The sequence below is a fragment of the Lotus japonicus genome, chromosome 2, assembly GCF_012489685.1.
Source record: "Lotus japonicus ecotype B-129 chromosome 2, LjGifu_v1.2".
NCBI lineage: Eukaryota > Viridiplantae > Streptophyta > Magnoliopsida > Fabales > Fabaceae > Lotus > Lotus japonicus.
This window is the reverse complement of record NC_080042.1, coordinates 62372721-62398391: the sequence shown is the minus strand read 5'-3', so window position 1 is coordinate 62398391 and position 25671 is coordinate 62372721. Positions and strand designations below refer to the sequence as shown.

At 39.3% G+C, this 25671-nt stretch overlaps 1 protein-coding gene and 2 pseudogenes across 1 annotated transcript; 2 read left to right on the top strand and 1 right to left on the bottom strand.

The window, feature by feature from the left end:
* Positions 1-4671: 4671 nt before the first annotated feature.
* LOC130736804 (uncharacterized) lies at positions 4672-5391 on the bottom strand. Its single transcript, XM_057588588.1, has one exon. It carries the CDS (start codon positions 5389-5391, stop codon positions 4672-4674), a length of 720 nt encoding a protein of 239 aa, XP_057444571.1.
* Positions 5392-12354: 6963 nt separating this feature from the next.
* On the top strand, positions 12355-14140 carry LOC130736803 (pentatricopeptide repeat-containing protein PNM1, mitochondrial-like; annotated as a pseudogene).
* Positions 14141-22717: 8577 nt separating this feature from the next.
* On the top strand, positions 22718-23978 carry LOC130736801 (pentatricopeptide repeat-containing protein PNM1, mitochondrial-like; annotated as a pseudogene).
* Positions 23979-25671: the final 1693 nt, after the last annotated feature.

Sequence of the window (25671 nt, the reverse complement as noted above, 5' to 3'; positions counted from 1 at the left end):
AAATTGTGGACCACCATTAAACATTGTTAGATTTTAAGAATTTACAAATATTCTTTAGATTGTAGTTAGGATTGAATTATATATAAAAATATAATATTCTCTCTCTTAAGCTAAGATGTTTATTGTAATTTATCAACCTAGCGGGAGCTTCACCCCTCACTATCGTCAACCTCGCAAGGGCTTCGCCACTCAATCTTAACATCGTCGGAGCTTTGCGCCTCACTTTCGTTCAACGTGTCGGAGTTCCATTGTCTACCGCGCTAGCGAAATCTTTCATTTTTCTAAAGTTTTTCCTTCAGATCTACATCACTCCGATCCCAAAAAATGGAAACCCTGATCTACCATTGATGAATTGCTTGTGTGTGAAGTTACTTCATGATTCTTGCAAGATCCAGGGGGATAAAGCCAACAGAGAGAAAAAAGCTTTGATATAAAAAAAAAAGCATTGATTTTTAACCTCTTGTGCAAATTTCAAACAAACTCATGACTCAAAATATAAACCCAACTGAATGACAATGAGGTGCAAAAACACAAAATTCCCTAGAGTTTTATGGTTCCTGTGTTTCCTTTGAGAAAAGGGGGGGAGGGGGGGGGGGGGGATGAAATCAGAGACTCATAAAGATTCCAGAGTATTTTAGTCTAGTTCACCTAGCCCATCAACTCGTGCAGCGTTACACAATAACGGGTTAAACTGGTTGGTTCCTAATTTTTTATTTCTTATAGAAATATTTTTTAATTATAATTTTATAAATATTTTTATTAGTGGTTTATTTTTTAAAAAATTACTTTTTAATATAATTTTTTAAACTTTTTGTTATGTTCTTCAAAAAAAGGTAGAAGCCAATTTTTTGTTTTCAAAAAAATATAAAATCAGTGAGCCCGCACATTGACCCGCGATGGGTTGAGCAAGTTATACTTTTCCCAACTCACCAAAAAGTGAACAGAGTTGGCTCAACTCACTTTTATCCCTAACTCGTGGTAAGCTAATGAAAGTGGGTCAGGTTGACCCACTTTGAAAGTTTCAATAAATGAAGGTTGTGCATCATTGATTACATATGAAATGAAGGCATTACAACTGGTATTAAATGAGGAGGAGGAGATGGAGAGGGCTGCAAAGGGTTAGGGTTGGCGATTTGGAGAAAAGGACGAGTGAGCCCTCCTTGTCGTGGGGTAAATTACATTTAACTGTAGCATTGACTTACCATAGAATTCGAGCCTTTTGTTTTGCGTGGGAAATGAAGAATGCTACGTTAAAATAATCTAGCGTTGACCAAAATGGTCACTAAATCGAGCCTATCTGATGCTAATAGCGTCGGCTATACCAATGTCAATATTTTGGAACGTAAACCCTTATTTTAATGTGTGGTGTTGGTTTTGTATCAGTTAGGTCGCTAACCGCATAAATAGCTTTAGAGTCGTGGCAGACTACAATTTTGACTCTAAGAGCATCTCCATCCTTAACTCTTAGAGGTGAGTTCTTAGGCTAAGAACTAAGAAACATGTTCTTAACCATTGAAGAGTGTTGATGTGGAGTTCCTAGTTCTTAAATCTAAAAACCAGTTCTTATGTAAGCAACTTTGCTTTATGAGTTTTTGGCATTAAAAATATTTTTTCTCTCTCATTCATATTGTTTTATTAATTTATGAGTTATTCTTTATTGCTTTATGAAAATATAAAGTATAAATAATGTGATGTTGTGAGACTAGAGGAATAGTGCTAAGAACTTGTTCTGTACTAGGGAGATCTGACGTAAGAGACTGACAGAAAGTAAACCCTAGCAGAGCACTAAAAATATCATAAAAGGAATATTCTCATTAAATGTTCAAAAGGTCATTTTTACAAGGTGTTGACCTCTCATTTTATAGAGGGAGTGATCATGATGTGGACTTTCACTGTACTTGGGCCTGACAACCGGGGCCCAAGCCTCTATACATAAAAGACAAATCTAATGGAGTCTTCCAGCTGGCGTGTGGGCCTGTCCAAAGGAAGGGCGGGATTCAATGTTGTTCCGTAAATCCCGTCAAGGTTGCTTTCGTTCATCTGATTGCTCGATTTGGGCGGGACAGTTTATGTCCCGCCCAGTCCACATGCCCCCAAGACATGAGGCTCAGGTAAGTTGAGTCGAAATGTCTTTAATGCGCTGCTTCATAGCCCATTTTTATTGTTCGCCTTGTGATGTGCATATCGCCATTCTTTGTGGTCGCGGGCATGTTGCCGCATTCTTGCTTATGCTTTCATCGCCATTTCGTTGTTCGTCGATATGGCGCCACTTTCATGTTCCTTACTACGTCGCCATTTTTATTTTCGTTGATACATCGCCATCATCATAACTGTCAATCACGTCTTTTCAACTGACGCACGTATCCTTGTTTTCCGGGATTTCGTCATCATTTGCCATGAATGCAGTTTCCAGTTGTGCGTCTCGAGGAGTTACATCTTTTCACTTCATACCTTTTCAAATTTCAAATCCCACGACTCTTCGCGATCTTTTCCACTCATTCTCTCTCTTCCTTTTTCTTCTATAAAAACCCCTTTTTACTTTTCACTTTTCACTTTTCTGAAACTCTTTTCCTCAAACTTTCTCTGCAATTCTCACTTTCTCCTCTTTGAACTCCGGCGAACCTTCGTCACCCCGGCCGTCGTCATTGCGCGGTGCTCTCCCATAGCCGACATCCTCTCTACTCAATCCTCCACTTCTTCCTCCGGTGAGTCCTTTCTCTTTCTTCTTTCTTGACACTGTTCGTCTTTCTCTTTTTTCTTTCTTGACACTGTTCATCTTCTTCTTTTTTCTTTTTGAACCTGTTCATCTTCTTTTTATTTTTATGAAATTACCCAGTACGTCGATGCAAAATATTAGTATTTCTTCCTTAGAACTCTCTTCACCCTCTACGGAGGGGGAAGTTTCTGCCCCCACTGTTATTGAAATTCATTCCTCGCCTTCTACTCACGAGGATTCCGGTCCCGCCGGCTCTGTAGATTCTATTCTCTCTTCTAATGGAGATTTGTCTTCACCCGAATGGCGTTCAAACGCACATTTGGTTGAAGATAAATGTCTTTGGCGTTCCATCTGGGGCAGTATTGGGAGCATCAGCTCGCTTCGAATATCTTCCCAAGGGTTTACAAAGATAAATCCCGCCACCTCTAATAACGCAGATCATCTGTTGAATGTTCTTCCATGTGGCGAGGGTGATTGTGTTCTTTTACGCAAAGAATCATCCGATGAATCGCCCGATTTCTTTTTTGTTTATGGTTATTTTTTCTTGGACTTGAATATCAAACTTCCATTCTCGCCCTTTATATGTCACGTTCTTTCCTTTCTGAACGTGGCGCCTTGTCAACTTCAACCCAACGCCTGGGGTTTTATCCTCTGCTTTGAAATTCTCTGTGATCATTTGAGTTTCCCTCCCACCTACCCCTTGTTTTTCCTTTTCTATAAGTCAGTCACCACCAAACCTACATCTATTAAGTGGGTTCCCCTTTTAGCCCGCAAGAACATGAGCCGATTCACCGCCCTTAAAAGCCATTACAAAGTGTGGCAGAAAAAATACTTTAAGGTTATGGAGTCACCTGAAATAAATAACTTGTTTCGAGATTCCGATAATAATCCTCTCTTCCCCTTTTATTGGACAAAGAATCCTCGCCGAAAAATCTCCGTTTCATATGACGCCTTGGATGATTCTGAGCGAGGGATCGCCGATTATCTTTGCACACTGCCAGTAATCTCTGGTCATGACTTGATTGAGGCGTCGAAATCCGGCACTTTAAATCAATTTTTTAGTAAGTTTATAATCTTTGCACATAACTTGCTTTTCTTTTTATTTATGTGTCTTGTCTAACTGATACTTTCCATGTAGCTACGATGGGAAAAAGCAAAGTCGACGCTAACCCACTAAAGATGAAGGAGTACCTCGCCCAGTCTGCTGCGGCGGCGAAGAAAAGGGCCGCCGAGGCTGAACAGAAGAAAAAGAATGAAGGTGCTTCGGGCTCTGACAACGTCAGGGACCCTAAACGCCAAAGAACTTCAGGCGCTGCTGGTGGTAAACCGCTTCACCAATCAACCCTCGATCCAACCGGTTTGGCTACCAAAAGTCATCCCGCGGAGAAAAAGAAGGGACATGACAATATCCCGCCACCCCACCAGGATTCAAGCATGTTGATCAACCGCCCACCAACTCCATTCAGCCATGCTGGCACTAGCTCAGCCATTGGTGGCGAGGCTCCTCCCCCTTTGCTGAGCTTATCTGATCCTCACTTCAACGGGTTGGACTTCATGACCCGAACTTTTGACAACCGGATTCACAAAGATATTTCCGGTCAAGGCCCCCCCAACATTGCTTCCCAGGCCATCTTTCATGCACTTTCTGCCGCCAGCACTGTGGCGGGAATGGCTCAGTGTGTGAAAGAATTGATATCGGCCAAGAATCGTTTTGAGAAGAAGGCGGCTGATTATAAGGCTGCATATGAGCGAGCGAAGGTTGATGCTGAGACTGCCAACAAAAATCTGAAGTCTGCTGAGGAGAAATGCGCCAAGTTAACTGATGACTTGCGGCTTCTAACCTGCTCCTTCAGAAGACCAAGTCTTTGAAAGAAGCCATCAATGACAAACACACTGCTGTTCAGGCCAAGTGCCAAAAACTGGAGAAGAAATATGAACGCCTGAATGCTTCCATTCTAGGGCGCGCCTCCCTCCAATTCGCTCAAGGCTTTCACTATCTCTTTTCCTTTGCCCCTGTCCCCCTGAGTTACCTTAGTGACCTCTGATGTTGCTGCTTCTTTAACAAAATTCGCCAGATGGCCAGCCTTGATCAACCTATCAATCTCCCGCCTCAAGTTCCAACAATTATCTGTGGTGTGCCCCAACGTTTTGTGATACTCACACCATCGGTTTGTATCCACATTGGCTGGTGGTCGCCTAGGAAGCGGCGGATATTGCACCGCATTTGTCTGTGCAACTGCCTTTAAGATAGTGCTTAGAGGGGCATTCAATTTAGTAAGTGGGACAGGAGTTGGCGAGGGTCCTTGTTGGCCAGCCGGGGCTGCAGCGGTACCTTGGGGATTTCTATGCCACGTATTCTGGAACCCGGGCTTGGAATTTTGATAGGGGCCGGGTCTTGGAATACGTGGAGTTTGAGCTACCCGTGTATCCTTTCCAGTCTTGTTCTTTTCCTGCAAAACTCCGCCAGGCTGGACGTGTTTTCTCCCCTCTTCCCTTTCTTGTTTCTTTTGATCGTCTTGCTCAATCAAAATGAATTCCTGAACGCGGGCACGAAGATCCAACATGTCCTTCGCCGGTCGTCTAGTCAAATCTCGGTTCAAATCCCCCGCCCTGAGGCCATTTTTGAAAGACGCCAGGCAGACATCCGGATTGTCTTCCTCCAGTTGAACCGCCATTTTACTGAATCGCGTCATGTAGTTCTTGAGCTTCTCCCCTGGCTGTTGATGTATGCTGATAAGGTCAAACATGGTTGCCTTGGTAGTTTTATTGGCGGAGAATTGAGTTAAGAATTTCGTGGACAAATCAGTAAAATTGTCAATGGAGAAGGGCGGCTGTCGGATGAACCATTGCATCGCCATGCCCTTGAAAGTTGATGGTAACAATCTACACTTCACCTCATCTGTTGCCCCTCCAATAACCATTTTTGTGTTAAAGTAACGCAAATGTTCCATGGGGTCCGAGTCGCCTGAAAAGGCGTCCAAAGCCATCGTTTGCAGATGCTTTGGTATACCCACCCTTGTGATGGCGGGAACAAAAGGATGGAACTCGACAACGTCCTCGGCCTCGAGCCGTTGTTGTTGCTTATAGTCTTGCCGCTGGGTTAAATACTCCACCTGGGCTTGCAACTGCTCATTCTGGCTTTGTACTTTTTGCAAAGTATCCAACATTTGTTGCAAAGCCGCCGGCGTGATTCCCGTCACTACTTCTGGTACTTTTCTCGGAGCGCTGTTTTTGAGGTCTTCGAGATTCACGTATTCAGGCGGCGCTGATCGTCGCCTGACTCCGGGATCTGATCTAGCTATCAGATCTGAAGGTCTCCCCGGAGCTACATTCTCCAACGACGCCGGTGACTGCGCCACTGAGTGAACCCCTTCCGAGGAAGCCTCCTACTCCTGCTCTTGAGGTACTTCACGGTTGTTGTATCGTCCGCCACCGCGGCCGCCCTGACGACCACCACCCCTCCGGCGATGATCGCGGCGGCCCACACCGCACGAACGGGTTTCCATGGATCTTAAAGCTCACCCTCGACGTCAAGTAGTAGATCAAGGTAAGACCCACAGACGGCGCCAATGTTCTGTACTAGGGAGATCTGACGTAAGAGACTGACAGAAAGTAAACCCTAGCAGAGTATTAAAAATATCATAAAAGGAATATTCTCATTAAATGTTCAAAAGGTCCTTTTTACAAGGTGTTGACCTCTCCTTTTATAGAGGGAGTGATCATGATGTGGACTTTCACTGTACTTGGGCCTGACAACCGGGGCCCAAGCCTCTATACATATAAGACAAATCTAAATGAGTCTTTCAGCTGGCGTGTGGGCCTGTCCAAAGGAAGGGCGGGATTCAATGTTGTTCCGTAAATCCCGTCAAGACTGCTTTCGTTCGTCTGATTGCTCGATTTGGGCGGGCATAAGCATCATTTATGTCCCGCCCAGTCCAGAACTCGTGATTGGATCAAAATCTACATCAGTTTCTTATGAGTTACTTAAAGCTCATATGTCACATTGAGCCCACATAAATAGTGTTAAGAACCAAAAGTTAAGATGTTAGAGATGAAGTTGCTCTAAAATAAGCATTTCTTATTGGGAGAAGTTTAATATTCACAAGTAAAAACTTGTGTAAGGTTGCACAACTTACTTTTGATCTACAATAGTGAGTTTTCCAGTTTTTTTTTCATCTTCAAGCAATGTAACACCCCCTTTTTCCCATTGTTTTATTTAAAAACGTTTATCAGAGTTTAAAAACATATCAAGGGGGTATTACACTTCTTCACGAAAACTCATTAAAATTAACACTGATTGTGTTTGAAAATTTATAAGTTCATATGCTTTTCAAAGAAAATGGGGGTTCCTTCTTGTTAAACTCAACCTCTGTTATTCTACAATTATACAAGGTAAATTCAAACCCTTATTTATCTATATCACATAATAACTTAATTATCTAATAAAATCACTTAATGACCTTATCATCTAATTAAATCACATAATCATCTAATTAAATCGCATAAATTATCAAAATACCATATAGCATAATAATAATTAAGATAAAATAATAAATAACCTAATAACGAAAAGTGGGGTGTTACAAGCAACACACAGGTTCAACCCCAAACCCATAAGTCATACAAATCATGAAAGGAAGAAGAAGGTGGGCCAAATTCGTCATCGCTCTGCTCCATCGCTCCACTTTCTCTATCTCTAAAAATATGTGGGTTCCTCCATGAGCACCGGGGCACCATTTAGGTGATCGATTATGATGAGTTTGGTGAACTAAGCTAGAAATCTCATATCGGAACCCAGAGACCCCATATTGGAACACAATTGACACCAGCCTTCACACCCAACCACACCGAGCCACCAATCCAATAAACAAGCGCCCCAACCCAGAAACCTAACTCAGAAGTCCCCACCCAGAACAAAACCGAGAAGAAAATAGAGAGAGAAAAGGGAGGAAGATTGGGGAGGGGATTTCTTCGCACCGGTCCCTCAGCCACCGCGCCACGACCACAACCCCCACCGGGATGCTCCTCGTTGTCGTGTCTTGTGCCACCGTGGCAATAAGCATGTGCGGCCAACGTCGTGAAGAAGGAGAATGATGGTGGAGATAGAAAAATGATGACGGTGGTGGTGTGGCGGCCGCACGGGTAGGAGAGAGGGTGAGAGTGGTGGTCGCTGGCTATGGATGGAAGGGATCTTGTGTGTTAGGAATTATGGGAGAGGACGGAGAGCTCAGGATTAGGACCGAGAGGAGATGGAGTCTTGAATGGGGGTGGTAAGAGAAGAGTAATGATCATTTACCCAATTCAATTAATCTAAATCATCATTAAAAAATCTAATAAATATTGAATTATATTTTTTAAATAAAATTAGAAAACTCACTATTGTGGGTAAAAATGTGATTGTGCAACCTTGTACAATTTTTTACTTTTGGATATTAAAAGAAAAATATTGAATTATGATATTGTTCTCTATTACAACTGTCACATTGTATCGTTTTCTGTTTTATTTTCTCCGGGGTAGTTTTCTTGCACAAAGTGATGAATGGTACTTTGTGAAATACTAACAAACCATACAAGTTTTGCAGGTTTCTTTGGTAACTAATTAGCCTGCAAGGAATGATAAAATACTGAATTAAAGCCTTTGCTTTATGGAAAACAACCAACTTTTTTGTTCTTATCGAAAAACATGGGGAATCTTTTTGATCCATTTTATATACTAATTGATAGATAGGTATAAAATATTGCTTGGGTGAATCCGTGGTTGAGCCAGAAGCCAAAAATAATAAGCCAAAGAAGCCTATTACAATAATTCTTTTAGAAAAAATAGTGGAAATAAATTATGATTCTTATTTCGACATTAGAAAATAATAGAGTTTGGGAGCCTTCGGCAACTGGCATAGGATCAACATGAGCAGCTGCCAAGAAGAAAAAATCCAAACGTGAAATGCAATTTTATTATAAAATCCTTGCAAGCAATAAGCAATTGAGAGCATACATAATATATATTATTATTTGGACGAGATCATGATTAATTAGTATGAACTTTTTTTTTTATTATCATGACAAAATATAACATAAAATTTAATTTACTATCCATATACCTATATATATATATATATATATATATATATATCAAGCAATCACTCCTTAATTAATGGAAGAGTTTTGTTTGGTGTTCAATCCTGATTCAAAACAAGGGAGTAGCAGTTTGATTTATACAATTGGAATGGGATTATAGGATGGAGTTATTGCGTTATCAATATCTGTAGGTCCCAGAAATCAAGTGGCTCAACTTTACAACTAATGGCCCTTTAATATGGCTGGGCCTGGGGGCTACAATTAGAGACTGTTACATGTTAGTTTTTTTTTTTTTGATAGGTGACTGTTACATGTTAGTTAATCAATCTGAAATTGTTTTTTTTTATTTTTATATTTTTCGTTAATCTTGTTCGAGTTGAAAATTTCCCCATTCTTATGGGACTATTTCTTCCACTTAATTTTTTTATACACAAGACTCAAACTCAATACCATCTTACTTAAGGATATTAAATTTAACATGTATAAGTTGAACCACACACTCATTTGTTTATTATTTTATGAATGAACACACGATATACTTTTTTATATAAATATTTCATCCCTTGATAATGATAACTGTCACGTTCTTCACCCCCACCCCACGTTGCATCTACTAATGGAAAGTGATCATAATCAGCAAGTGGCACTTGTCTCGGGTTATAGAAATTAATATTGAACCACAATAATTTAGTGGAATTAATATTTGAACTGATAAGTTGCAATAATTCAGTAGCTTGTTGCTATTGCTTTCAATTAATATATCACAGCGCCAACGGGTAGATAATGTCTTACCTAAAACATCACTTTTTTACAATTTATATGTTTGGAATATATCTATCGATTTGATTTTATTGTAGAAATATTTGCATCAAATGGATGAAGGATACATGAATGTTGGATGCATGCTCTGGTTTCCATCTTGTGCTTCTAGTATTTCAAATTGAGTTTGTAAGAGAGAAATAGGATGATTAAAATTAGGAGGGATTTTGAGAAAATTTCGGGTCAAAGATACATGGTTAAAACTCATGATCAAAAGGCAGGGCCGGCCCTGGGCCTGTGCAAGCAGGCCCACAGCCCAGGGCCTCCAAGAAAAAGGGGCACAAAAAAAAAATTAACATTAAACTTTCCCCTAAAATAAAATTTAGTTATAATAATTAATGTTTAAGATGTTAGTAATGACTTGAGCTGGTTTAGTGGTTGGTAACTGTGTATCTTACTTTTATGTACTGGGTTTCGAACACGCGACCCCTGTGCGGGTTGCAAGAGGCCAGTTGCCAAACGAACCAACATAATGGTTTTAATGAAATTTCGAACGTTAAAATTATTAGGGGTTCATTTTTATTATTTGCCCAGGGCCTCCAAAATGTCGGGACCGGCCCTGTCAAAGGGTAGCCTAGCATCTCTTACATGAATAAGTGAAAATAAAATTGATCCAAAAATTTTGAGCGAAATTAATTTTTCCCCTATTCATTTTAAATAGTGATTCATCTATACAATTTATCAGTTCAATTTAGAGATGGTAAGAAAACTCCCCCGCAAGGTCCAACCCGAAATTTCGGGTGAAACCCAATTTCTTTGGGTATGAGTTTGAGTTTCACCCGAATTTTAAAACTTATTTGGGTTCGGGTGTGAGATTGATTAAACTCGCACCCAAATCTAAACTCAAACCCAAAGCCTTATGCATATAATTACCAGCTCTTATATATTATTAAAGTTACTAATAAGTAAGGTTTTCTTTAATTAGACATTTAGAATTTGGATGTTTATAAATCCATGAATTATGTTGTTTATAAGCTTATGTTCATGAACTATATTTTTTCTTTTGTATTGGAACGATGATGAGTTTTAATCAGCTTATGTTCATGTTGTTCTCTTATGTACATTTGTTTCCGGTCGGGTTTTTGAGTTTTTTTGCGGGTTCGGTGCTCACATCAGGTTTGGGTAACCCGAAAAACCCGAAACCCAGAAGTTTGGTTTTTGTTTTAACTTTTGCACCCATATGAGTTTGAGTTTGAGTGTTAAGTTTGACTTAGGTGTGGGAATGACCAAACCCGCATCCACGGGACCCGTTGCCAACCCTAGTTCAATTTACCAGAGTTGCAACTTGTACACAACTTTTTTATCAGAGAACCAAACATACTTAAAAATAAGGTTTTAACGGCATCAAATAAATCATTCCTACTTCAATGAGAACTAGGAAAAAGAAGAGGCTCCGATAAACTCATACTAATAGAAGAACAAAGCAGGAGTCGAAGATAGTGGCTGCGACGGAGGCTTAAACGAGCATGTTAGATTACCCTTGGAAATCTTTTAATTGTTTTTGAAGGTGTATTTTACAAATTTGGGTAAATTTGAGTTGTACTTTTGGAGATTTTAATTATGCTCTATTTTATTTTCAAAATCCAGTTAGTTGGTGCCGGAAAATGTCTAGAACCAAAATACACTACATTAAAATGAAGCACTGTTCATGAGTTCAAAAAAATGAAGCACTGTTCATGAAGAACAAGAGATCCACAACTAAATGATGCTCAGTTATCAGTGTATCGTTATGCTGGTTGCCCTTTTGGATTATCTTAAATTCAGGAGCCTTTGAAAAAGAAGTCATATGTGTCTTTGTACCTTGGCTTTTGAGTATTTTTTGTTTAATAAAATCCAAATCAACAATTATTCTATGCACAGCTATGAGATTTATAAAAGATTGTACACAAATTAATTAGATGGTGGGTTGAGTACTAACTACTTGACATGGGACCTTTTGTCCGTTACTCATGGTGCAGCCGGCAAGTTGCATCATATCTCAAAGTAACCTATAATTTTATGTTCACAAAAATCTTAAATAAATTGAAAGTTGAGTAATTTGGAAATTTCAATTTAAACTAGTAGATAGGGAATTCAAAATTTTGAAATCATGTTGTTCAGTTGTGGCATTTTATTTTGGATCTCCATGTGAGATAACCTTTCAACAACCATTGTAGAAAAGACGATAGAGTTTCATCTTAGGTGGTTTGGACATGGGTAGATAGAGAAGACATGTAATGGTTAGGAGGGGAGACTAACTGGATGATAGGATGATTAAGGCCAAATTAGACTTGATTCATGACAGTCTTTATGGATTTCGTTTGTTAAACTGTTCAGCTGGTGGAAATCTTACTCGTCAATTTCTGAACAGAGTTTAATTACTCATTTAGGTGATTCTCGAATAAGGATACGCCAACAATTAAACAATCAGACTAAACTTCCATGAAGTAGGATAAGTAATACTTTAATATGAGTGTTAACTCGTGAAGTATATATAGCTTTTAGCTTTTCTCACTTCAACTCTTGCATGGAGACTTGAGATCCCTGCGCAGATTCCTTGCCAGTTTCGCAGATAAATCAGCACAGTTCATGTATTATCTTGCTATGTTAACTAGTACTTTTCAAATATTTCTAAACATTAGCATGTTTCTGGTGTTTGCTTATTTACTTTGCAGTAACCCTGGTCAACGCCCATCTTATGCTGACATAGTTGAGTCACTAAAGAAGCTGCTGAACAGCTGAAGTCCCCAACAGAGATGATAAAAATGGGTACTGATACATAAGGAACACACAATGCATAATTGGTTTCCTTGTCACTATAGTTTCTTGCTGTTGTATAGAAACGTTGATTAACAAGTAACTCCACCCTTGTTTGTCATATATTCTCTAATTAACAGACTCATTGCCCTTGGTTATTTGCAACTGAACCCCAATTTCGACCTCACCGACGATACGCTCTCCCATTTCATCGACTACTTCGGCCGCCGCAAGGATTTCAAGGCCACGCATGATGTTCTATCTGGAGGCGGTACAGGGCCCAAGACCCTTGTTGCGGCGATCGACTGGCTTGTTCGCGCGGGGCGGCCGAGCCAGGCAGTTCAATTTTTCGAGAGGATGGAGCGGGATTATGGATTGAAGCGCGATCGCGGTTCGTTGAAGGTGGTTGTGGAGAAGCTGTGTTCGAAGGGTTTCGTGAGCTACGCGGAGAGGATGGTGAAGGATTTGGCTAGGGTGATCTTCCCGGATGAAGCCATGTGTGATTTGCTGATCAAGGGTTGGTGCGTTGATGGGAAGCTTGAAGAAGCTCAGAGGTTTGCTGGGGAGATGTATCATGGAGGGTTTGAGCTTGGTGTAGTGACTTACAACACGATGCTAGATTGTGTGTGTGAGCTTTGTCGCTAGAAGGATCCGTTTCTGCTTCATTCGGAGGCGGATAAGGTGCTGGTTGAGATGGACTATTGTGGGGTTCCCAGGAATGTGGAGACATTCAATGTTCTGATAACGAATTTGTGTAAGATTAGGAAGACCGAGGATGCGTTGAAATTGTTCCATAGGATGGGAAAGTGGGGATGCTATCCCAATGAGACTACATTTGTTGTTTTGATCAGGAGCTTGTATCAGGCTGCAAGGTTGGAAGAAGGGGATGAAATGATTGATAGGATGAAATCTGCTGGGTATGGTGCCTCTCTTGATAAGAAGGCTTACTATCAGTTTCTCACAATTTTGTATGGCATTGAGAGAGTTGAGCATGCTTTGAAGGTCTTTGCCTTGACGAAAGCTGATGGGTGTGAACCTGGGATCAAGACTTATGACTTGTTGATGTCCAAATTGGGTGCTCACAATCGGGCTGATAAGGCTAATGCTCTTTTCCATGAAGCCCAGAGTAGAGGATTGGCTGTGACGCCCAAGGAGTATATTGTTGACCCAAGATATGTGAAGAAGAAGAAAGGTCAAGGCTGTGAAGAAGAGGGAAACCTTGCTTGACAAAATGGCTAGAAAGAGAAGACGCCTGAAAAAGATTCGGTTGAGTTATGTTAAGAAGCCAAAACGAATGAGGGGTCGAGTCTAGTGATCTCATTTTTTTAATTGCAAGGTATTGTAATAGTTTCTTCCCTATTCAATCATGTTTTCTTTATCTCATGCTCAGTTTTACTTAATAGATTCAGAAATAAATTTTTGTATGGATATAATCCTTTGAAGACAATCACGCATTAGTTTGATCCTCTTTGTTAGGATTTATGAGTGCTTGGTGTCTGCATTTCTAATTGATCACGCTGGAGATTAGAGGGGTGTGCTGGTCCCTGTTCCAGATACTCTATCCAATTTAAGACTTTTGGTGCCCCCTGGGGTGAATGCAAGATAGCAGGTGAAGGAAAAGGTCTAATAGAAGTTTTTGACTGTATATGATAGAATGTTGTAACTTGACCTCCTTTGCTTATTTTGGATTTTCATTAGTCCCTATCATGAAGACATCATGAAGACAGTGTCTAGGTTATAAGTTCATAACTTACTAATCCTATTCTCTCAGCTTTTTGGTTATCTTCATTCTGCATTTAGCCTTCATTATGGTTATCATGTTATTCCTTTGGGAGACTGAGTTTTGATTGATGAGGTATGAGATAAAGCAAAATTTATTTTTCACTTTTATTTTTTTATGGCTTTACTATGTGCGATGAACATGCAAGTTTCAACATATGAATGCAACCCATAAAATAGGGCCCCGTTTGGAAATACAACTTAATTAAGCGCTTATGGTCATAAGCGCTTATTCATAAGCTATTTTAAAATATTTATTGAAATAAATTAAAAATAAGCTATAGATAAGCATAAGCTCTTTTTCATAAGCTATCTTGAATAGCTTATGAAAATAAGCTCAAAACAGCTTATGGTAGGCTATAAGCTGTTTGCATAAGCTCTCCCAAACACTGACATAAGAGCTTATGTTATCAGATAAGCTCAAATAAGTTCTTCCAAACGGGGCCTAGATCTATCAATGAGCATTTTGTTGGCCCTAATACGACATACCAATTACCAAAATGTACACATCTTTAAGACTCTTTTGGTATGTTGTATTAGACATGATAATATACGTTCATACAATACATTATGATTGATCTATTGTTTGGTGTTAACATTGTATGATATAAGTTTATCCATCAATTCACTCTTATACATTAAAATGATGAATTATTTAATCCATCATATAAATGATGAATAAGACTACATACGATTATGACGTATAAACTATTTGAAATTATTTAATCTACTGCACAACCCCCACCACCCTCCACTGTTGCCACTGTCGTCATCGCCACCACCACCAATTCCACAGCCATCATACCCACCATCCACCGCCACCACCACCCATTGTCACCACCACCTTTCGCCTCTTCCATAGTTTCCCTCAATATTGCGGCCACGACCACTACCACTACTGTCACAACTACAATCAACTCCATCCTCACCACCACCTCAATCATTAGCATCACCCCCACTTTACCGCTATCATCCACCGCCACCACTACTGCCACTGCCGCCGCCGCCACCTGTCTACAAGCACTACCCTTCACCAATATCACCATTGTTGTCGCCATCACCGCACTTCACCACTGCTATTGTTGCCGCCATTGCCTACAACACTGCCACCCCCACAACCATCTCCACTACCACCTTACAATCCCCTCCGTCATCCTCCACCAACATCGTCGCCATTTCCACCATCACCACTCTACTACCGCCATTGCCACCAGCACTGCCGCCACAACTACCATCTTTTGCTTCCTTCATATCTCTACCACCACCCACCACTACTACTCTCCACCACCACCACCACTGTCTACCAAATATATGACTGTACTCATTTAAATAATATGATAAGTTATACAGTGTATGACCAAACACGGTAAACAAAATTAATTTTTTATCAGACGTTATCCTATCATGGCTAGTACTATAATGACTAATATCATCATGTCTATTGTTTAATATATACAACATACCAAATGAGTCCAAGTGATTATTTTGTTATGTTTTATTCAATTTTGTAAAAGAGAACTAGAGTAATAATTTACTCACGCTCCACTTTCTCTCTCATTTTATTTCTACATATTTTTCTTCCTATCTTTTTGATAAATTAAATGTTTTTAAATGTAACAATTTTTTTTGTTAAAATAATAATAAATTTTGCGATCGAGAGTGCATGAGTTCCCTTTTCAGAACCTGCTACTCTCACACAGAAACCCGCGCTATATACCACATGCGCAGTGCGCACCTTTACACTTGTGTGCCATAAACCTCTCTGTCAAAAATTTCACGTGTGTCATCACTAGAAAGGGTGCGTACCATGCCACCCGTGTCCGTTAGCATATAGTCTCCATACTATTTCAATTTCCCACCACCTACTGCAACATCCCAACTCCAAGCTTCAACTCTCTTCAACTAACCAACCAGAGCTCATAATCACTCAGAATCCTCCATGCCAAACTCAAACCTAATCGCGCATTGAATCAAAGGTTAGTTTTCCAATTTCCATGGTGGTCAATTCAGGATCAAAAGCGTGGAGTGCAATTTCTAACTTCCTGCTATATTACATTACATATGGAACTTCATTTCATAGTTGAATTGGCTGATACTTGATAGTTGCAACTTGAAATCACACACGCATCGAGTGTTGTGGTTGAGAATTGGAGAAGAGGAAGAAGAAGAAGAGATAGCTACGACGCTGGTGACAGAAAGTGTTTTGTTGCGATTTGCACGTGACTGCGTGTTTTTTTGTGGCGAGAAGCTCGTGACTAGTGGCGGTTTGTGAAAATGCCTCACAGAACCACATACATTTTCCCGCGTCATTTTCCTGAAGGAGGGTTAGATCACGAGAAGAAGAAGAAGCTTGTCAACTCAATCAGATCACAAACTTTCGGTGATGAAACCGACATTTCTAGAAATCCACTCTCATCGTCCTCAACCACCACCGGCAACGACGCCATCCGCGTCTCCTCCGGAAAGCGCTCTGCCGTCTCTGAACTTTTCGCCATCGGCGACAAGCTCCGGCTCAGACACAAGCAGGTTGCGGCCTTCTGCGACTGGTTGAGCGACAAAAGAGAAGATCACTCCGAGGAGGACAAGGACCGCGACAGCGATCATGACCTTCTTCTTCCACCGCCGGAGAAGGACGCCGCCATCGACCGAAGATTTGACCTACAGGTTTCGCTTCTGAGGCTATCGAGCGGCAGCAGCAGCTATGTTGGGAGCTTGTTCTCCGGGACGACGCTGGACGGAAATTTCTCCAGTGACATTAAGGAGGAAACACCGTCGTCGTCTCGGCTCTCCACCATTAACTCTACAACAGCGAGGAGGTAGAAGGAGGAGGAAGAAAGCGAAGAAGAAACATTGGCGAAGAAGTGTATAGAGACCTACATTTTGCAGCGTGCATTATCAAATCGGCTCACATTTTGGGCTAGTCTCGTGACAGAGCCCGTTCTCCCTCCTTGCACTGAAACATGGGATGCTGATTCTGTTTCTTATCGTCTATGGGTATGTATGAACACAAACAGCATTGCCTATTCACAAAACAAGAGAAATATATGATGATGATGATGAATCAATGTTGTTCAATTTTGTTTTTGGGGTTAGGTGCGTGGGCGCTTGTCATACTCGGACAAGATATCTTATGGTTTTTTCAACATATTGGGGATGAATCTGTATCTGTGGTTGATGTGCAATGATGCCGAGGAAGGTAGACGCGTACCTACTTTGATGGCGCTTAAAGCTGTTGAACCTAGTGAGACTTCTATGGAGGTGGTGCTTGTTGATGGACATGAGGACTCTCGCCTGAAGCTCCTTCACGATAAAGCACAAGAGTTGTATTGTGCTTCTGAGAACACCTTGGTGCTGGTGGAACATCTAGGAAAACTTGTTGCAATATATATGGGGTATACATACAAGGGGAGAGCCCGTAGAACAATCTCTTGTATTGTCCTTGTTCTTTGAATGTGAAGAAATGTTTTTTTTTCCCACTTTTTGTTGATGTATTTTTTGAATCTATGAAGGGGTACGTTCTCGGCCGAGCAAGGAGATCTCCACAAGTGCTGGAAGTTGGTTAGTAAGAAGTTGAGGAGTTTTCAAAAGTGTGTTGTGCTTCCTATTGGCAGCCTATTTGCTGGGCTTTGTAGGCATCAGGAAATTCTTTTCAAGGTGACAATAGTGATATTTTTACTGAATTACTGCTTCCTATTGTCAAAGAACATTTTGGTTGTACAAGAATATTATTGAGCATGCATGGATATAGAAACGTGGTGCATAATGTTGCATGCGGTCGTTTTGTACTGAGTTGGATGCATTAGTTTTTGTAGAAAAGCTTGTTACATAAGAGTTTACGTTATTGCTTGTCCTTTGAAATGCAGAGGTTGGCAGATTACATAGGTTTGTTGTGTCGCATAGCTCGTGGTTGCAAGTATTGTGCTGCAGATCATAGATCCTCTTGCCTTGTTAAGATTAAAGATGACAAGCAGCTCTAAGGTTAGCACAATAGTCCCACTTTGGCCCTCGTTTTAGCTTTGTCATCCATATTTTGATAATAATGTCACATACAACATCTCTATCCCTAAATGGTTATGCTCTATGTCAATCATAATTCATAATTATGTGACTCCCAGTAGTAGTTTTAACTTTAAACCATTTTTCTTGTTAATCTGCTTTTCATGTTTTTGTGTTCATCTTGATTTCAAAGGCTTAAAGCATCTTCCACAAGTGGTATAGATATTGATATTACGTCTTCCGGTTTTGCTTGCTTATATTAGGACTTTGGCGTGTGGCTAACGTTGTAGATAAGTTAGTCAGGCATTTACTTCATGCGAATGGTGTTTTCCCTTTTTTATTGTTTGACAGGGAATACGTAGTCGACCTGGTTCGGGAACCAGGAAATGTCCATGGGCCAGATTCCACAATTAATGGGGCATATATTTCTTCAATGCCTTCCCCATTTCAAATTTCTCATTTAAAAGAATTACAATCACCATATATGGATGGTGCAACATGTTCTCAATCTATGAGTTTCAATCACAGTTTTGTTAATCCTGAAAGACATCTGAATTCAGGTATGTTGTGCTTCGCTTACCTGGTAAATTGAGCTTCAAATTGTTTGGAAGACTAATTCAATTTCAATTTCAAGGTAACAATCTGTGTAGCTATACGTCAATTTTTGGACCTTCAGAATTCCTTGTACTTAAACTTATTTGTTGTAGGGCATTAATTTTTCCACATGTTTTCTTTCCTATCAATTATACTTTTCTAAAAATATGTACATTGTCCAAATGACGTTCATGCACATTGCACACACTACTGTGATCTATATTTACTTCATCAATTCAATTTTGACCCCAAATGTTCGTTTTTCTTCGCCATGATAAAAGTTGTCCCTCCGTCCTTACTCCTAATCTTAACTTTTCATTGTATATCCATTTTAGAGCTACTTTAAGATGAAAGTGTTTGCTTTAAATCTGGACAATCCAAAATCACAAACCTAAGCATGAAAGGAAAAGGAAATCATTCACTTGCACAAAATGTTTAAATATGTTATAGAAAACTGTTAAATTAGTCTCATTCCACCTTCACTGTCCAATTTTTGTCAACTAGCAAATTTGGAGATTTGAGATCCCAGTGCACAGTTGGAGGTTTCAGGCAATGGAGATAATTGATCCCTTTAGCCTGCATTCAGATTTCAGACAAATAATATAAATCACGCACAAAATAAAAAAATTCATGTAACAAAATAATAATATCTGACACAAACCACATCCAAAGCCATCCGTAATCTTCTTCTGTGGTCCAGTATTTCACTAGATGCCGGCATATGTATCAGACAATATAAACTACACCTGCCACAATACCAGAAAACAGCAACTGTAAGGCATTTAATCATGTAATAAGGCATTTCATTATGTACGTAAAAATATATTAATATTAATAATGTTTGTCTCACCTAGGCAAATACTTTGTCACTATTGATAGATGGGGACATTTCGTAATTGCGCCCATGAAGAGCACCACATTTGGGTGCCGAACACGTTTCATTATTGCAACTTGAAGCAATGCCAATAACAACTTGGATATAACTAGCTGCTTTTACCCCCTTAAATGAAGAGAGGAAATAGAAGCAAGTTTCATAAAACGAATTCTAAATCTCATTATATACAAACTAGTGTATAGCACAACGGAAGCATACGAGTTTTAACCATGGCAGTACAACGCATAATTCATTAAGTGCTCCACAAACCATGCAATGTTGGGATTGTTACAATGTACAACCAACTTGAATAATTAGTTTATGGCATACGAAAAATATTATTCTTGATGGAGAAGTGCAGTGACTATAACTTAATACAAGATAAATCATTTTCACACTCTAGTGTTTCCCAACAATGTTGTAATTGAACTGGAGATATAAATAAGTACCACATGAACCCAGTTGAACAGAAATGCTGACACTGATGCAGGAGTGAAGGTGGGCATATAAAGTTACACAAATTGGAATATTAAATTGAATAAACACGGTATAGCCTCACTAAATGTAATAATTTCCACCCAAGATGAAACAACACTTTGACATTGTGTGTCAGAAACAAGGCAACAAGCAAGAAAATAGGGCAACTGAAAAAGCAATATACAGTTATACACAAACAACAATAATAGATATTGCTAACACTAGCACAAGACAAGAAAAAACAATAGAAATAGATGATTTTTTGTGAAAGAGAGATTTGTCTAAAAGAGAATAGGGCATAAAAGACAATGTATAAGACACTAGACAAAAGGAATATAGTTTCCAGCTGAGGATAGTCTATCATCAGCTAACAGTAATAAGATGCTTGTGCCTTTGGTAGCAAATTCCACCTAGTTAACATAATCCAAGTCATAAACAATGCAATAAAGAGGCACCAAGTAACACACCTCTCTCAGAAACTCCTTAAGCTGATCATCATGGAAATCTTCAACTTTTAAAACCTTGACTGCAACATCCTGCAATTTATAAAATAAAATTATCTAAAAAAGGAATATATATATATATATATATATATATATGTTTGTTTGTTTCCAATAAATATATACATTGAGCCAACATGAGACACGTAAATAGTTATGTTTCATATAATAAACTGATTATGGTGGCTAAGTGTCACTAATCCAATTGCAATCAAACAGATTAAGAAACAACGCAACATTAAGACATCAGCAAGCTACACTTACTTACTCAAATGTGCTTGGTTTACAGAAAATTCAGTATGTATATTGACACTTACTGATCCATGCCATTCAGCATGGTGCACTGTCCCAAATGAGCCTGCATATTGAAAAGGGAGAAGCTTTTAGAATCATCTACCGCGGAAGAAGTCCATGATATTGAAGTTATATGGATTCACGAAGAAGAAAATGGGTAAGCATAAAAAATACCAGGACCAACACGCTCTTTAATTCGCAAATCATCCCACGATATCTCAAGCCAGTCCATTGCAAGTGATGGTTCAAGATTCACATATCTCGGAACATTACCAGCTGATAAACAGCCCTGATTTTCAATTATGTTGTCTACCTGTATCAGTGATGATTGGCAGGATGAATTAAATATACAATGCTTGAAAGTACTTTTTACCACACAACTTCCAGTTACTATGATATCATTGTCGGAAATTTCTTGTACTACAACTGCATCTTCAGTAAGCCTTGGATTTTCATGTAATGATGTTTCACTAGCAAAACAAGGAGCTTTAGAAACATCTTCATCAATGGTAGGCAAGATTGAACCTAGAACTGCACATTCCGCTTCATTCCCCTCTAAACCAAAAGGAACTAGAGGTGGTACGGTTCCTTCACAGCTTTGATCAACTGAAACGTAATTGGGGCCCTTTTGATTTTTCAGCAAATCAGTCTCTTTAATTGGTTGATCATTATGTCCAAAGCCTGCACAGATCATTGAATAACAATTAAGACCGGCTTTAAACTATAAATCCTCTATGATACAAGATTTACAAACAGAGCCACAAGAGCATAGGTCACCCTGTCCCCAAAGGGATAAAATCTAAACTGTAAGAAACAAAGATGCTCCATAAGCTTGAGAAAGAGGGGGGAATCTTAAAGTAGCTCTAAAATGCATATACAATGGAAAGTTAAGATTAGGAGTAAAGACGGAGGGACAACTTTTATCATGGCGAAGAAAAACGAACATTTGAGGTCAAAATTAAATTGATGAAGTAAATATAGATCACAGTAGTGTGTGCAATGTGCATGAACGTCATTTGGACAATGTACATATTTTTAGAAAAGTATAATTGATAGGAAAGCAAACATGTGGAAAAATTAATGCCCTACAGCAAATAAGTTTAAGTACAATGAATTCTGAAGGTCCAAAAATTGACGTATAGCTACACAGATTGTTACCTAGAAATTGAAATTGAAATTGAATTAGTCTTCCAAACAATTTGAAGCTCAATTTACCAGGTAAGCAAAGTAGCACTTTCATACTAAGGCTTCTTTAGCGAGGGAGGTCGTGGCAGATCTGGTTCGAGCGTTGGAAGATCCGGCTTGTGCGAGGAGCTGAGCGCCTTTGACGAAGTGGCGCTTGGCGGCGACGCTGGCTCGGTTTTGGAAACGGAGCTTGACGAATAGCCGCTGTGGGATGCCGTTGAAAAAGACAGTTGTCATCTACATATTATTGAAAAAGCTTGGTGGTAAAAAAAAAAGAAGCTTGGTGGTAATAAGATCTACTTTAGGATGAGAAATAACGTTGTTGCCCCTGACCGTATATATTCTATTGATTATCCATGATCTCTCTCACAATATAAACAACTTAAAAATCACTTCATTTACTTTTTTATTTACTTTCATTTCAAGTTCAAAAAAAAAAGTTTCATTTTATTTTCTTTCCCCTCATATTCTTTCATTTTCATACCGACATACAAACACAGCATAAAGAAAGAATCAATAGAACCAAATAGGAATTTCATAAACAGGCAATCTCAGCCGTCCATTGAAACACCACTATATCCAACGTCCACAATGCATATAATGTGACAGTAGTACTTCACTCCTGGTTCTTCTTCTTCCTCCTCGTGTTCTTCTCACTCTGGAACCCTAAAAATGTCGCCATTAGCGTCTCTGCAACTTCGGAGGCTCTTGCTCCGATCCTTCCGTTCTTCTTCCCTAGCACCCATCTCCTCCTGTCAAATCGAACCCTCTCCTCCGTTTCACCACCACCACTCTTCCACTCCCTCACCTCATTTCCAATCCCCAACCCTTCTCACTCCATCTTCACTCTTCAAAACCAGGCATTTCTCATCGGAACCCTTCACCCTTCACCCCAAACCCAACCCAAACTCTCCCAGAAGACTCGGATCTAGTTTCCATTGCACTCTCCTCGGAGCTTCTAAAAGACTAAGACTCAGACCCTCGCTCCGTCGCGCAGCACCTCAACCTGAGCTTCTCTCACGTCACACCAACCCCCGATTTGGTCCTCCAAGTCCTAAACCTCTCACCCGGAGCCGGCATAGGGTTCCACCAATGGCTCGTTTCGCACCCCAATTTCGTCCTCACCGACGATACACTCTCCCATTTCGTCGACTACTTCGGCCGCCGCAAGGATTTCAAGGCCACGCATGATGATCTATCTGGAGGCGGTGCAGGGCCCAAGACCCTTGTCGCGGCAATCGACCGGCTTGTTTGCGCGGGGCGGCCGAGCCAGGTGGTTCAATTTTCGAGAGAATGGAGCGGGATTATGGATCGAAGCGCGATCGCGGTTCGTTGAAGGTGGTTGTGGAGAAGCTGTGTTCGAAGGGTTTTTCGAGCTACGCAGAGAGGATGGTGAAGGATTTGGCTAGGGTGATCTTCCCGGATGAAGCCATGTGTGATTTGCTGATCAAGGGTTGGTGCGTTGATGGGAAGCTTGAAGAAGCTCGGAGGCTTGCTGGGGAGATGTATCATGGAGGGTTTGAGCTTGGTGTAGTGGCTTACAACGCTATGCTAGATTGTGTGTGTGAGCTTTGTCGCCAGAAGGATCTGTTTCTGCTTCATTCGGAGGCGGAGAAGGTGCTGGTTGAGATGGACTATCGTGGGGTTCCCAGGAATGTGGAGACATTCCATTTTCTGCTAACGAATTTGTGTAAGATTAGGAAGACCGGGGATGCGTTGAAATTGTTCCATAGGATGGGAGAGTGGGGATGCTATCCTAATGAGACTACATTTTGTTGTTTTGATCAGGAGCTTGTATCAGGCTGCAAGGTTGGAAGAAGAGGATGAAATGATTGATAGGATGAAATATGTTGGAGTTAACCCTTTATGTTTGCTACTTCTTGTTTGGGAGCTTAACGCTATTAGGCGATGGAGGTTATTCGCCGAAATTTAGCTATGTTCGAGTTGGAGACAAGGATTGAAGGCGTCAGAGTAGTGATGAAAGAAGCAGTTTAAATTTCTTTTTGTAGATTATGTATAAGTCTCCTTCGCCATCTGAAAACTCTGTTATTAAAACCTTGTTTTCGCCACTGTCTAAATATGCATACTTATTTTGAACCATGTTTATGATATTGTAAATAACTATTACTGTATGCGGGAACGGGTTGTTTAATTAAGATTATGTTATGTTTCCAAACCTATGGTTGAAGTGTTTTATCAAACAAGTGGCAGGTGTATTCGCTTTTGCGATGTTATGTTTAGTTCTTTTCAAAAAAATTACTCTTGTATTTTAGGGTTGCAAATTAGTCCTTAGACTTTGATAGGATTCCAATGTAATTCCTTAGTTGAGAATTGAGGCGTTACAAAATCCCTATCCAAAATCCAAAATAGCTCTAACACATGCAATTTTGTCTCTTGCCCAATAGGATGCTACATCATCTCATAGTTGGAGGATTTCCACGACATTTGCACAATGCGAAGCACATATGATTTCTCTATAAATATTATTATAAATTAACATTAACTATATTAACAATTTAAAATTATACATGTTTTAAGAATTAGCGGTTTTTTTTTTTATAAATTTAGTGCTAATATATTACTATAAATTAACATAAAAATATTGTTTTTTAAAATTATATGCTATTATTCTTAAAATAATATTATGATTCTGCTATAATAAATATTAATATATATGAAAAATATATTATGTTTGAATTCAATTTTTATACTCAATCACGGTTATATACATAATTAAATTTGTGGTTTTGTTTTTCATTACTTAGTTACCAAAGTACACAAAATATTATTTAACTTATTCTATTATGTTTTGTTCCATTCTATTATGTCTACCTAAATATTGATTTCACCAAATTTTTTAAAATCAAACTCATCCCAACCTAAAGAAAGAAACCGATTAGGTGGAATTGAATGAACACGAGGCTAGAACATATTAATAGACCAGGCGCACGTCATATACACAACAATATAAACCTATCCAAAAGATTTATGCCCTATTCACCTATGAGGTAAATTTTAAATAAGTTTTAAAGCACAAATTGGAATTGGAAGCCCAACACAATGCTGTCTATTTGAACCACATCAATTACCATATAATATTGCAAAATAAAAATTATATGAACCAATTCGAATTTAAGCCATTTACTAAACTTTTAACAAACGCACCCTTAACTTTATTGATGCATTTGTGTCTTCTGTCTGACGCTGATCAGAAAATGCAGACTTTTTCATAATACTGCATATCCATGGATTCTACGCACTAAAAGCTTATAAGTAACATGTCAAACCTAATATGATTAGCACATATAGTATCTGTAAAAAAAAAAAAAGATTAGCACATAGTAGAATCGCTGCATTTAATGTTTCTTTTGATTCAATGTACTCCCTCCGTTCCTATATATAAGTCACAAATAACTAATTCTCTTAGATTAAGAAAAGTAGTTACTAGTAATAAATTTGTAAAAAAAATGATTTACTTTCCTAGATTACCCTTATTTACTTTTCTATGATTTTCTCTCTCCAAGTTAATACTTTTAAAGTTTATCATCTCTTTCATATTAAATATGAGGGTGAACTTGGAAAAAATTATTTAATGCTTCGTAGATATTAGAAAGTGACTTATATTT

Excerpts from the sequence above, each read along its gene's own strand:
- LOC130736804 (XM_057588588.1), bottom strand. The coding sequence starts at position 5,391 with ATGGCGGTTCAACTGGAGGAAGACAATCCGGATGTCTGCCTGGCGTCT.